This window comes from Eleginops maclovinus, chromosome 13 (genome assembly GCF_036324505.1).
Source record: "Eleginops maclovinus isolate JMC-PN-2008 ecotype Puerto Natales chromosome 13, JC_Emac_rtc_rv5, whole genome shotgun sequence".
In the NCBI taxonomy this organism is placed as follows: Eukaryota; Metazoa; Chordata; class Actinopteri; order Perciformes; family Eleginopidae; genus Eleginops; species Eleginops maclovinus.
The window spans coordinates 10,529,604-10,544,067 of NC_086361.1; the positions used below are offsets into that span (position 1 = coordinate 10,529,604).

At 40.2% G+C, this 14,464-nt stretch overlaps 3 protein-coding genes across 6 annotated transcripts; all 3 read right to left on the reverse strand.

Annotated features, from left to right (window-relative positions):
• Nucleotides 1-637: 637 nt before the first annotated feature.
• On the reverse strand, nucleotides 638-2,994 carry s100s (S100 calcium binding protein S). 3 transcript variants are annotated; one of them, XM_063899000.1, is made up of 4 exons: nucleotides 2,848-2,994; nucleotides 1,594-1,644; nucleotides 1,108-1,261; nucleotides 638-838 (listed from the first exon to the last, which is right to left on the reverse strand). In XM_063899000.1, the coding sequence occupies exons 3-4, from the start codon at nucleotides 1,258-1,260 to the stop codon at nucleotides 647-649; spliced, it is 345 nt and encodes a 114-aa protein (XP_063755070.1). In that variant the 5' UTR covers nucleotide 1,261; nucleotides 1,594-1,644; nucleotides 2,848-2,994; the 3' UTR covers nucleotides 638-646. The 3 variants fall into 3 exon arrangements, with proteins under 3 accessions (XP_063755070.1, XP_063755069.1, XP_063755071.1); XM_063898999.1 differs by having other exon boundaries at nucleotides 1,598-1,644; nucleotides 2,848-2,918; XM_063899001.1 differs by lacking the exon at nucleotides 1,594-1,644 and having other exon boundaries at nucleotides 2,848-2,894.
• Nucleotides 2,995-3,228: 234 nt separating this feature from the next.
• On the reverse strand, nucleotides 3,229-10,658 carry s100u (S100 calcium binding protein U). Of its 2 annotated transcripts, none has more exons than XM_063898898.1 (3): nucleotides 10,433-10,658; nucleotides 7,500-7,628; nucleotides 3,229-7,194 (listed from the first exon to the last, which is right to left on the reverse strand). In XM_063898898.1, the coding sequence occupies exons 2-3, from the start codon at nucleotides 7,617-7,619 to the stop codon at nucleotides 6,628-6,630; spliced, it is 687 nt and encodes a 228-aa protein (XP_063754968.1). In that variant the 5' UTR covers nucleotides 7,620-7,628; nucleotides 10,433-10,658; the 3' UTR covers nucleotides 3,229-6,627. The 2 variants fall into 2 exon arrangements, with proteins under 2 accessions (XP_063754968.1, XP_063754969.1); XM_063898899.1 differs by having other exon boundaries at nucleotides 10,298-10,555.
• Nucleotides 10,659-11,976: 1,318 nt separating this feature from the next.
• Nucleotides 11,977-13,677, reverse strand: s100a11 (S100 calcium binding protein A11). Its single transcript, XM_063898939.1, has 3 exons — nucleotides 13,426-13,677; nucleotides 13,194-13,340; nucleotides 11,977-12,293 (listed from the first exon to the last, which is right to left on the reverse strand). The coding sequence occupies exons 2-3, from the start codon at nucleotides 13,320-13,322 to the stop codon at nucleotides 12,159-12,161; spliced, it is 264 nt and encodes an 87-aa protein (XP_063755009.1). The 5' UTR covers nucleotides 13,323-13,340; nucleotides 13,426-13,677; the 3' UTR covers nucleotides 11,977-12,158.
• Between the last annotated feature and the right edge of the window lie 787 nt (nucleotides 13,678-14,464).

The following is a 14,464-nucleotide window of genomic DNA, read 5'->3' on the forward strand; positions in this document are numbered from 1 at the left end:
TTCCAGGTGCTGCAATTCATGGCCGACATGTCAGTAAATACTTGTAGTTAATGAGGGATATGGTGTGAGAGGAAGTATGAGGAAATCAAAAAGACCACAATGAATAGTTGGTTAAATGCCATGTTTAATATTTTTGAATATTGCACTGGTTATTACCAAAAAAGGATTACAAAATATGCACAAAGAAATGGGATAAATCATGGTCTATTGTTCAACGCGGAGTACATATAATAATAGGATAATCGGTTACTTCATATATGTTCACAGATTATTGATGTGCAAGAAGTGCTCTAACTTCCTTTCTTTCAGTGCCTTGCTAAGAACATACAACAAACTATTACAACTGCTATATTTGAGTTTAAATACACCCTGTTCTGTATGTAAAGTCACTCACTACTTTGAGTTCAACTAGCTCTGGATATGTTGTGGTATGGAAAATAGGAGAAAACACTACCCCTTCTTAATATCCTGTGTACTGTGGACCCACAATCTATCTGCCACCCTCCTCATGTGAAGTTGTAGTGTTTACAAATTGCATAAGACAAAAATCCATTGCAACTCTTCCCCTTACAGTTATTTCCCCGCCTCCTGCTTTTCCCCCTTCCTCTTCCTCCCACTTTTCCCCCCTCTCCTCTCTTGCACTGATTCAATTCTTCTTCTCCGCCGACTCGCCTTCCTTTGGTTTCTCATCTGTTTTGCAATCCAGGAAGAAGTCGTTGCAGGCGACAGTGAGGGCGCCCATGAGGATGATGAACTCGGTGAAGTCCACCTCCCCATCGTTATTGGCGTCCAAGTCGTTCATCACCTTCTCAACTGCTTCATTATCTTTGGAGGAGCCCTGTCAGAGGGAGGAACAGAGAGAGTTAAGAATGTGTGTGCATGTGTGTGTGTGTGTGTGTGTGTGTGTGTGTGTGTGTGTGTGTGTGTGTGTGTGTGTGTGTGTGTGTGTGTGTGTGTGTGTGGGCATACATCAATGAACAAGCTTGTCTGAGCTTGCATGTCTCAGGATGTGTGTGCATACCTTCACTTGTGTGTCCCATATTTGCAAACTTCATTCATGTATAGTGTACAAGCACATATTGCTACATCACACACTGCTTCTCTTACCCCTAAGTAAGTCCCCAGCTCCTCTAGTAACAGCTCCTTCAGTTCACCCCGACTGAGCGTGTACTTGTCGCCCTCCTTCCCGGAGTACTTGTGGAAGGTCTTTATGAGCATCTGCATGGCACTCTCCAGGTTGGAACTGGGCTCCTTGGACATACTGCAAAGATATAAGGTCCAAAGGTCAGAATCTGCTACAAAATGCCCGCTCCAGCCCCAGCTGCATGTGCGATCACATGGCAGTCAAGGGTGAAGCCACCTCTGAATCAAAGTGATAGTTGGACAGGTAGATGGATGGATGGAAGGAAGAAGGTTTTACCATTTTTACAAAACGGGTCGAATAACGCTCTGCGTGTAAGCAGAGGCTATTACTCACCCTAATTTAAGTAGTGTGGTCACTGTGTTTGTGTGACCTTACTGGGTTTTACATTGTAGAGGTTTGGATGGAAAGATCTAGGATAGCGTTGGAAAAGTTTTTTGAAACAATCTTACACACATTGTGTCCGGCATCTTGGAGTTTCTTGAGCTGGACTTGTGGAGAGACTGCACAGACAGACACAGATAAGTCACTGTCAATGATGCAGAGTTAGAGGGTTAAGACTTTTCTATGTCAATATATTTTCAAAAAATGCTTTGTGTCACCTAAAATATAGTTTTAAATACGTTTGAGCCGTTCTACTTTTTGAGTTATTGCTCTTGAGAATGAATGGGTAATGCAGGTAACAATTACACCTCTGGTATTGGTGAAAAGTGGCTTCATGTCTGTTGATCCTGTATCCTCATCAATCAAGATGGAAACCAGGAGAGAAACACAAAACTCGTCCGGTGCTCACATTCAGAAACCGAGTACCCTGAGGTGCAGGCCTGTGGTCTAATACCGTATGTGGCTACAGCTGATGGCACTCAATTACTCACACTCACTCAGTTATATTCACCTTTCTAGTCATGTTGAGGGATTTAGATGTGTATAACAATCTATATAAGCTGTTATTTTAAAAGTTATATTACCACACCGAATACTAAGGGACACTTTCCTTATGTCAATCAATCCCTGAGCATGATTTATTAACCATGATCTATTGCAAAAGTAGACAGGGATGCTTTTGTCACTCTGTGGTTATTGCCTCTTATCGTGCTGCAGAGCATTTTGCCGGAGAGTTCAGAGTTTTAGGCGGGGGAGACAAAAGAGGAGCCGAGTGGACACCAAAGCTGGCTTACTGGAAAATCTATAGGGGTCATCCGTCTCACTGACTGACACAATACAAAAGAAAACCATGGAGACCAAAATGCTATCAGTAACACAATGTTGTGTATGGCAGAAATGAAAATGCATTATGGTGACTTAATGGTAGAGCATAATCAATGTCGAATGACACATTACACAAAAAAAAGCTAAAGTTATTGACATATCATTTTGTGTCAATACCAGTGCACAGTCATTTCACACTGCTTTGTGAGAAGTCCCTGTTGTTTTCACTTAGGAATTTCCCGTTGTGAGCTTCTCAAAGTTGGCACATTATCAAAAAAAAGTAAACAATAACTTAAGAAGAAAAAAGTTGTAAAATTACTCCTGCAGTCCTCTGCTTAGCACCTAGTGTTTTCCTGCTCAGAGGTTTTCTGATTCTACAGACATTTACTGCAGTTGCAAAGCTGCTAAAATGTGTATCATTGACTTTACAAGTAAAGTTCCATTAGATACATAGGAGAAAGTACAATGGAGAAACCCATTCAAGCTGTCTGTCTTACCTGAGTGCTGATGGAGGGCCTTCTTTGTCTTTGAAGAGGTGCAGGGGACTGAGCCAAGGCAGAGATGGATGGGGAGAGAGTCTGCCAGTGGCTTAAATATCACCTGCACCTCTTCCTCCTCCCCCTTCTCACCCCCCAAACTCCTTCACCCGCTTACATACTCTCTACTTCTGTTTCTCTATCCTCCCTCCATCTCTCTCCCTTTGCAGGTGCTTTCCATCACACACACACACACACACACACACACACACACACACACACACACACACACACACACACACACACACACACACACACACACACACACACACACACACATGCACACACATGCACATACATAATTAATTATTTTTTGCAAGTAAACAAGGTCACACAAATAAATTGTTATTGTCACAGTTTTATTCAATATTAGCCATTAAACATGTTACATAGAATTAGCAAAAATGATACAGCATTACATAGCATACTAGCATATTGGAGTTGACTGGACATGTCAGTGGACTGAAATGAGTCCAACTGCCAAACACAAACACCCTCTAGTACTGGGCAAGCAATAAGAGTAATCCAACACATGATGATGAAACCCTGCACAATATCCTGGGAATGGTCCCTTCACCACAATCATATTTGATGCAAGCACATCAGTATACTTGTATGTAAACTTATTGTATCTGCCAAGAGAATTCTTAAGGCTTTTATGTCCCTCTACTGTGTCAAAGAATGAATGAAAGCTAATGTGTGTCAATGAATAATCTGGCTGCAAACACTCCCTGCTGCAAATCTGCTGTGTTTGGTTCCAGCCTGTTTTAAATGTACATGGAGTTAAAGTTGGGTGGGGTTCACGCTATGGGTCGGTGAGAGAAATGGCCGGTTCAGACAGTTCAGAATCTTTGAAAGAAAACTCAGAGTTCACTCCGTTAATCTGCTGTTACAAAATAGTTAGAAAGCGTTAGCTGCAATACAATAAATTCCAGATGATTAAGTCTGTTTACACTAAACCTAAGTCTAACCTAAACCTATCTATTGCAACATAAAAATGCAAAAACAAGCCCGGCTTTTGGGGTAAAAGCGAAAAAGGTCTGAAGCTTGACAGTATGCTGTAATCTAACTGTAGATGGTGCAAGAGAGTGATATGTTTCTATTTTTCACAGGAAGTACCATGATTACAAATGTTTTGATATAAAAAATATAAATTGTAATAAAAACAATGAATAATGACGCCTCAATAGCCACAAAATGTCCAATAAGTTTGTTAGTAAAAGATCATGCAGGAAACAGAGCATATTACGAGCATAAAGGCTTAGCAGAGTGTGAATGAGAGACTATTTACAATGGGAGTGTCGCAGTGAGGCAGGGTGACCACATGATACTGAGCAGTTTGAAGTGCCAGGTGCAGTTACAGTGCAAAAGGTGCACATTTGGTAGTGTGCCCAAAATGTGTGTGCCTTGAGCACTATGCAGCTGGCCAGACAGACAAATATCATAGTGGGCCTGCAACACGAGCCATTTTCTCATGGCTGCATTATTGATGATGAGACAATTTACAAATCATTACATTGTAAATAACGAATCGCATATAAGGTGACAAAGAAGTATGTTTTCAAGTGATCTCCATAGTGGTCCAAACAAGAAAGAGTAAGGTTTAAAAGTTAAATATAAAGAGGCCATGTCGAACTTAAATATTTGGCCACAATAATTGCAATACAATGTAAATTATAGAAAATATCTTGCTCATAGCATGCAACATCTTATGTATAAGCTGTTGTAAAAGAACACACCACATAGATCTATATAGATGGCTCAGTATTATTATTTTGTTTTTAAAAAGCACCTCGGAAATTGATCCCTCTGACACAACCTTGTCTGATAGGCAGGATCACTGAAGCCCGGGATTACTTTCATGTAATTATTTCTGTCCCAGGGTGTTCTACCCTTCAAATGCCTAATCCAGAGGTTTCCCAATGCCTGTGACTCAAGGATCCAGTTGCAGGTCAAACATTAATCTGTTTTAGGGTGTGACAGACAAACTTGCATGCCTGATAAACTGATGCTATCAAAAGCAAAAAACAGCAAGGAACAATTAGCAAATTCAAAGAGGGCCAGGTTTCTGTAACTCCAATCCAGCTCTACCATGGTCCCTCCGGATAATGCACCGGCACATTTTTGGATCAATAACCACTTAAATACCATTGACATAACATAAACAAATGAACTAGTTGTATTGGTAAGTACTTGAGATAAAAACTGACACCAAGTGACACCTGTTACGGGTTTCCTTACTTCTAGGTGTTTGTTATCTTGTTCTTGTCTACCAATTCGAATCCAGGTGGAATAGGTTCCTTTAGTCAAAAGCCCACTCCCATGGGACTCATTTTGGCTCCCATTTGACCATAAGGGTCCTTTGGTGTGGATTTCGTTCTTAATTATTTAGGACCAAACTCGATCTTCCATTGCATAATCTATAACTGACATGGAGCTATTGGAATATACTGTAAGATACACTTGGGGTGAACTTTTATGGGAATTACAGAAACCAAAAGAAAGCGACAGATAGTCCATACAGTAGACTAGAAAGAGGGAGAGAGAGAAAGAGATGAGGATGGGATGGGATGGGGAGGAGTACACAATAAAGACGGGTTGAATTAATGCAAATCTTCAGCAAAACAATTAGTTTTATTGTCATGCCAAAACAGCTACAAAGCATTGCGAGTTAAAAGATAAGAATGTAAAAATGTTGTTATTGACAGATTTCCAAGCAACCATTAGAAGCTTTGATGTTCTGGGAAATGATTAGCATTAATGCTGAGAGTTAGCTAAGAATATTGATACCACCTCACTTTTATCTGCATGGCTAAGCTACAACCACCTTAGCATAGCATTATTACTGGAAACAGTCAGCTAGCTTAGTTCAGTTTATAACAAAATCCATCTACCAACACTTCGAAAGCTCTCTTATTAACATATTTTAGTGTACAAGAGTTGCAGTCTTAACTGCCCAGATATAACATGTCAATTTACTAGATTTAGAGGTGCTTGTAGATGGGTTTTACCATCAAACAGAGATATGGTAGCTAGCTGTTGCCTAGTTTCCAGTCTTTGTGCTCAAATTAGCTAACCGGCTAATGGCTGAAGCTTCATAATAGATTAATAAAAGAGGCTAGAAAAATAAAAAGCGTAATTTCCAGAATGTCAACTATTCCTTTAAGTAATTAGTGTTTACAAAGAAATATCTATACTGCCATTTTTATTCTGTACAGCTGATGTTCTACCAATGACCAAGGTTTTGTCAGTAGAGAAGTTTTTAAAAAGTCCAAAATAAAGATATTATTGGGGAAAGGACGGTATTTAAACTTGAGATCTTGACTGCAGTGGCACTTTGTGTGTCAGTATGCTGCTGAGAGTAAATCATATTTTGCAGTAAACTTTTCACAGGGATATGGCATGCATATGATGTGTACTTCTGCATGCTATCATAGTATATTATCATATTGAGGTAAATGTGCTATATAGTGGGATGCACATGCTGTACATATAGACATAGTGGTAAATAGTAGTACAAAGCAATGTCATGTACATATTTATCATAAAAGAGGAATGGGGTTTCTTCAGCTCGGTTTGTAATGTTGTGAGCTTTTACCAATATTTTGTATTACAAGTTGTCTGTATTTGAACGAAAAATCTCTTTAGTGGCACATTTTTGGCATTCATGCTGTGATTTGTGTAGTATTGATTGTAAGAATGTAGTGTGATTTCTTTTTTTGTGAAGGAATGGATTGTCCCCTATGAGGTTGCCTCCTCGATCTTCTTCTCCGCTTCTTCCTCCACAGCATCAGCCAGCTTCTCAACGGCTTCCTCCACCTTTTCTGTTTCCACCTTGATCTCCTCTTCTTTCACCACCACTTCTTTCACAACCATTTCCACCGTCGGTGTTGCCTCCTCTAATGCTGCTGTCACCACTGCTGCGGCTGGTTTCTCCTCCTCCTTCGCTGCCTCAGGATGCGTTTCCTCCTCTGACTTTATTTCTACCTTTGCTTCTGCCTTAGCAACTAGATTTTCTTCTACCTTTATTTTAGCAACTGCGTCTACCTTTGCCTCTTCATTCGCTTCTGGCTTTGTTTCCTCTTTGGCCTCTGCGTTTGCCTCTGGCTTCACCTCCTCTTTGTCGAGAGCCACTTGTTCGGAAGCATTATTTTGAGCAGGCTCCTCTTTGGCAGCTGTACGTTGATCACTGAGCGAGACAGCCAAGTAGCCGACCAGCTTCATGTATTCCTCAAAACCAACCTTGCCGTCCTGGTCGGCATCCAGACCCTGGCCCATGTTGTTGACCGCCTCCTTGCTATCTGTATCCTGGAGAGAACAGGCACACATAATCATGAAACAATCAAGCATGATGATTATCTACCTTACCTGGAGAAATCAGCATATACAAGTATGTCCTTATGATCTAGATTATAATGCTAATGAATGTCATCATATCAGATGACTTTTTCCTATTCACCTATATTACACCACCACTTTTCATAATACTCAACTATCGGAACAGGTTGAAACTAGCCTCGGGTTATGCAAGACTGCTTTGTGTTTTCTTTGAGGTGCTTACATAATGCAAGTGTCGTTCATATTTCAGAGAAGTTCAATGAAGATTTCCTTACCGAAAGGATGTTGGAGAGCTGGTTTTTGACGAGGTTCTGGAACTGATTCTTTCCTAGACTCTCCTTTCCTTTGGTTGACTTCAGGAAGACCTTCACCATGGTCTGAATAGCAGACTCCATGACTCCTCTCTGTGGGAGAAGGAAGAGGTCAAGACATTGTTGTAAGACAGATAGATAGACAGATAGACAGATAGACAGATAGATAGACAGACAGACAGACAGACAGACAGACAGACAGACAGATAGATAGATAGATAGATAGATAGATAGATAGATAGATAGATAGATAGATAGATAGATAGATAGATAGATAGATAGATAGATAGATAGATAGAGAAATAGAGAGATAGAGAGATAGATAGATAGATAGATAGATAGATAGATAGATAGATAGATAGATAGATAGATAGATAGATAGATAGATAGATAGATTGTTAAGTTATTAAACATGTTGCTGCTGTACAGTGTGTACAGCGTGTGTCTATAAGTATTCCACATTGGCTTGATTTAAAAGATATTGTAACGATAGTGCAAAACCAATGGAAAATAAAACAGAGGATCTTCCTCATGTCCCAACGAGGCCTTTAGTTTCAGGTGTTGAGTCTGGAGCCGCATAAGGGAGGGACGGTGACGTGAGATAAGTTATGGGGGTGAAGAGAGTCTGATTGAGAGACAAGCTGTGATGCACAATGGAAGTTCTGATCTTTGATAGGTCACCGGATCTACTGAAGCTACTGAGGGGACTGGGCTTCGGATTACCTAAGGGATTACTTAGTCCCGGTCTGCTCCGCTCTCTCTCTACTTCTTTTTTGTCTCTCTTTCTCTCTCACCAGCGTTATCTACCTCTCTTACCCTTTGCCTGTCACAGCCTCATCCTTGTTTTCCCTTATTTTTTCTTGAGCCTTGACACTGGTGCACACTAACACATATTTGACAAAAGACTTGTTAACCAGCAGAAAACTCCCCATAGTTTCACATAACTTTTATAGAGACAGAATCATCAGTTAGACATAAACAGATGTATAACCTATAAACATTGCTCAAAATGTAGAACATGCCAGTAGGTGACACAGCCTTGCAGGAATTCCAGCCATTGCTGTCTGTGGAGATCACCTAGACAGGAATTTACAGGCCAACTCCGAGCTAGTTAGCCCCAAAGCGGTGGAGGGGTGTTCGAGGTGAACGTACTTGTCTGTCAGCTTCAGTATTCAAATACTGAAGAGCAAATAACAGTTTCTGCTGGTGAGAAAACACTCCTTGTCTCCACAGGATGCCGTGTCGCTCATGGCAGATTAGCAGACATTTGCAGGTGACACCTTCATATCTCAATTACTGAAGTGCATGTCCGACTCAAGCCAAGCCATTTCTCTTCAGCAGTCACAACAAGCATATGTGGCTAATTAGGGAAGGGGCAAGTTAGAATCAGTATACATCAAGAGACAAAGAGCTCTGACACTTGTTAGAAAGGTCAAATTTCCACTGCAAAAATATGATTCTTTTGACCCTCATGATGCATGATTCTGTTCTAAACTATTTTGCCACCATGTCAGCCCAATGCAGAGAAAGTATGCATGTAGTGAATTAAGCAGATCCTATCTGATTGTTAATGCAGCTGTTTATGTAGTGACAAACCCAGGGTTTTAAAAGAAGTTGATTTGCCAAAAACTCTCTTTAGATGTAATGCCTTTTGTCAGTTTTTGTGATTATAGAGAGCAGCCCATGTTTTATAGGAATTTAGGGGACTTCTTCCTGCACCAGTGACACACCCTCAGTCTGAGCACACAAGGTCCTTAACGGATTTCGGTGTGTCCTTTACACAAAAACAGCAAAGGCATTTTTTCTATTTTAGGTTTGATATTTTTGTCCCTTTTCACATTTATTATTTACCTATAGGGACCTTTCTTAATGTGGTTTTGCTAGCTTGGACGGAGTCCCAACACGTGCCCTAATTTTGACAAATGAATTGCATCACCGGTCCCATATCGAGCTTCATCTTGTCCCACTCAAGATACAAACTAATCCTCGTTATTTGTCTTAAATGGCCAAAACAACAACGGTGCAAATAATTAAATATACAGGCCTACAACCATAGGGTTTCCCGTTTCACTCCATAGCCCAAAGTAGATTGAGTGTTGTATTTCAGAATGGGCGAACGTGATACGGTATGTGCGCAGAGTAATGACAATACTACCGCTCGTGTTGCATCAAATATTAACAGAGGAACAAGTTAGGTTGTGGCCGTAAATTGCGATGAGCAGACGTCCAGCGGCTGTCTCTCATCTATTCTATAGTTCAGAAACTTCAAGGACTCGTCATGATTAACACCATTCGCGGCTTTAAATGTTGAATAAAAGCCTTTAAAGAAGTCACAACCTACACAGCTATACAAAGATCCACTCAGCATGCCAAGCTGTCACTCTCAGGGGCCTCTTTATCAGAAGCATATTGTAAGCAAAGTGTGGATTTTGCGTAAAACTGCGCTTTTACGCGCGACCCAGGGCCTAAATTCTCAATACTCTGCCACGTTTAGCTTCTTCAATATATATTCTGTTTGCAAATGATCGACAATATGACAACTGATCTACATCAAAACACCCAATATATTTCTGAGGGAAAGAGAGGGAGAGAGAGGGAGAGAGAGAAAGAGAGAGAGAGAGAGAGAGAGAGAGCGCATATGGCTATCAAACACGTCAATAAAACCAAAAAATAAACGTTAATAAAAGCAGTTTAACCACCAACTTTTATCATGTACTCGTTTATAAAAGTGGAACTGGAGTGCGGTAGTCATTGAAACCGACCTGCAGTCAGACCGCGGCCAAGTTTCATGCGATGGCTCTAGCAAGAGTATCGAAACGTGGCAAAATCCATGGACAAATACAATGCGTATACGCAGGAGAAACTTTAAAGAATCCAGTAAGCCGCATTCAACTCACCGTATAACGTCTGCGGGACAAGCGAAGTGTATAAATGTGCGGGGATGTGAGTTTCTGCCCTCTTCTCCGCCTTTCTACGCTTCTTTGAGCCTAGGGAACTTGCCAAACTAGAAGGACAGCACAATCTCTTCCGTGATTTAGTTTTTTTTTTCTTTCCTTAAAACTTTTCCCCCTGACAAGTCAAAGGGCGTGTACCTGGAAGAGTGAGAGGGAGAAGTGGGAATGTGGAAAAGCTCGGCTCTAACGCTCAGGAAAAGGGTGTGAAAGTATATCTAAACACTTATACTTGGTTTTTATTGGAATTATCTCTGGCTCATGGGCCAGCTGTTTCACGTCATGCGTGATTTGCACAGTTTCACGCCAACTATCTTGGCTTGTGGTTTGGAGCAGTTTCATCTGCTGGGACGAGGAGACAGGGCGGGATAGATTACTTCATCTGAACAAGCCCTCGACTGTATATTAAAGTATTCACTTAATAAATGTAGACAAAAAAACACTTATAAACGAAGCTCTCACCCGTAATCTTACAATCCTTTCTATGGAGGATGTCTTTTTACACATGTTTTTTCTTTCTTTTTTACACATCTGTACTAAGTGTTTTGCACTCACAAAATGAACAAATGTGAACAAAATCATAGTTTTTAACAGTATAAGACAGTTAAAACTTGTGTTCGAGGTTGAAGTTTTCCAAACGGACACTTCGGAAACTTAAAGGAATCTTCATTGGAAATATTGAAGCCAGTGCGGGTGGCAAAAATGTTGCAAGAGGTAAAGCAGTCTTGCCAGACTCTTAACATGGCTTTTGAGTAGTCTTTGCGTTCCCTCTACAGATTCAATCTCACTGGTGATTCTTTGAGATATACAAGCCTTCAGACTTACGTTATCTTGGGAAAAAGCTCCAGGTTTCTCACTAAGGACACTTCCCTGTATACACGCAATCACACAGGGAGTGCAACTACTTTTTTTTGTCTCACTTTATTAATCATTTGCCCATCCTTCTACTCTGGCACCTTATCATGTCTAATTTGGATTCAAAGGTCAAATGTTCTACACATCTGTGTTTTTAACATCACTTAGCAGCACCTTCTCCCTTACAGAATTAAAACAGGCCTATAGCCTATTAAACAGCTGGGTAGCAAACCTGCACACATAACTTTGTCTAGACATCAGAATGAGCACAAAGTGACCATGTAACACAGATAATTAACAGCTAAACAAGGACAATGCGTTTACACTACAAAGCTCAAATGTCTCAAACATAATGGGATGTATGTGGTTCACATATCCCAATTACACAGTCCAATGAGGCCTTAGTGAGAGACAGTAAAGATCCGGCTATGGTTTATGCTTAACGCTTGGACAGGCAGCTTTGTGTAGGTATTATGAAGCTCTATGGAACAAGATATGGGCCGGATGGTTTATTTGTGGCAGCAGTAATGCATATAGGATTACAGGCCCCTAAATCAAGGCTGTAATACACTCCCGCTCAAATATGGGTGCATGGCACATCATATAATGTGGTGAATGAATGACAGGACAGTGAGTGTTGGTGGCTGAGGGCTCAGGACAATGAAGCCTTTAATTCAAAGTTCCCTGCATTAAACAAATGGTTAACTAAAGAAAAACACATGTGGCACTGATGGAGTGATAAAAGAAATGCCTCTGAGTTTACAGTTGTACGGCTTCAATTGAGTTGATTGGTAGTGCACAGTCAAGACGGCGAGCTCTACTCGGTGAAGCCTCCTTGCTTGTTTGCCAGTTTTCCAATCAGCTGCCAGAATTCGAGGAAAGTCAGCTCCCCATCGTTGTTTTCATCCAGCGAGCCCATGAGCTGATCAATGGTCTCTGGGTCGCTGGCATTCTGTGGGTGATCATACAGAGGAGATCAATACGGGATCAATCTGAGTTGCAACATCGACCTTTATGCAAGACTGTCCTGCCACCTAATGGTTAATGAATATAACTGGAGTACTAATTCAATTACAGCCACAAAATAGTTTCTTGATGATGAAATCCCTCAAAAAGAAAAAAAACATTTTGAATCTGTGTATGTGTTTGATTATTTGTCATGTATAATCGTTGATAACATACAACGGAAATTCCACTTTCAGAAATTCAACATAACACTTACAAAACAAATAAACACATTTGATCATCAGTTAAACAAAAAGGGATTCATGAATTGAAACCAATAAACCAGTAATAAACAAACTTTCATCTTATGCAGCAATAGTTATGTCCCCAAGACAACTTAAGTCATTTTAATACACATAAAAAGGTAGGAAATCAGTGTTATTTAAAGAGAAATGAACATCATACACAATAATATACTCCACATGAATAAAAGGAAACTAGTATCTGTAGAGTAACAAAGAAAATTGGCTTAAGATGCAGGCCTATATATTATTTGTATCTTGCATCCTGAGACCTTGTAATGACATTTCATATGCCGATACAAAGCATAAAGATATATAAAAAACTAGATAATCACAAAAAATTATGTGAAATATAAATGTATATTTCCTTCTAATATACAGATTGATTCAATTGTACAATTACAAGATGAGGATGATGTAAATGTTTTCCAATAACAGTGGCGTTTTGTGAAAAGCACTAAACACACAGTAAGACATCTGAGTTACACTGCAGTAACATCTGAAAAAGTCTGCAGTTATGTTGCAACATATATTACAGTTTTTTGGATATGTATCTGTAGTTCCTTCCTAGAAATCAGCAGGCAAAGTGGCTCAGAAAATCTTACCTTAACATAGTTGGGCAGCTGAGAGGTCACTAGGTTGTGGAATTCCTCTCTGCTCAGAGTGCTGGAGGCTCCATCTTTCCCAGCGTACACCTTAAACTGGGTGACAAAGGTGCAGATGGCAGCTTCCATGGTGGTTTGTGAAGAGACCTGAAAAGTAAGTAGAGAAATAAAAAGCCTCAAGAATCATCTTTCAAAGTCAGATTGTAGTGAAAAACAAAGGCTATAGTCTCACCTGTAGTGTTTGAAATCCTGTGTGGTCTGTTTCAGCTGGTACCTAGAACCTTGTCCCTGAACTCAGACCATCACCTCTCGGAATATATATATGCTTCATCTCCGCACACATCAGCGGAAAACACTCAGCTAGCCCTCTTCTCCCCCATCCAGCGCCTGACCTTATCTCGGCGTGATTTCCACTTAAAACTGCACACTCATACACAACTACATAAGCAAACACACACACAAATCATAAAAACTGACACTATCCTACAAAAGGGCAAATTTGTACTGATGGAAGCACAAAAGCCATTTCTAGTCGGTTTGCAGAGCAAGGATCTCTGTCAGCCCATTCTAATCAAGTGACTGAATCGTGCATGTCTAAGCAGTAATCAGTATATACAAAACATCACTCAAATAATACGACATTTGGGACGACACACACTCTGTAAGTCTTTCCACACAGTAGTGTTTAATGTGCATGGAAAAGGAAGACATTCTAGCTTTTCATGTTAAAGGAGCTTAAAGATGATGTAGAATGATACATTACTGATTTTTCTAGAATTTGTCTTTCTCAAGATTGTCCTTTTTTTGTAGTTTTCTCCATGTGTATTTTAATGTGCTTTTGTAACCTTTGATTCTAGAATCAGGTAACAACTCGATAAAGAAATCCTATTGACATAATTAACATAAGCATGCGGAAATGCTTGCATGGTGACTTGTTTTCAGAATTCAAAGAATGGCAAGCTGTCTCTGCAGTGTCGTAGTGACTAATTGTTCTCGAGCATTCTCATTCATCAGTATATCAGGTCAGTGAGTGCCACACGGGTTGGTTTCTGTATCATTACAGGCTGAGAGTTTGTGCCTGTGAACGTGTAAGCTCCCACTCCAAGTATTTAATCTAGATGTAGATATTTCAGTTTGGCATTTTGAATGTGATAATAGATGCCTCTCATACCAACACTTCACTTCCTGTCAGACACTGAGTCACACAGGTATTATTGTACACCTAACTAAATACAATCCACCTAAAGCTGTGGATGTATTTTATGATTTAC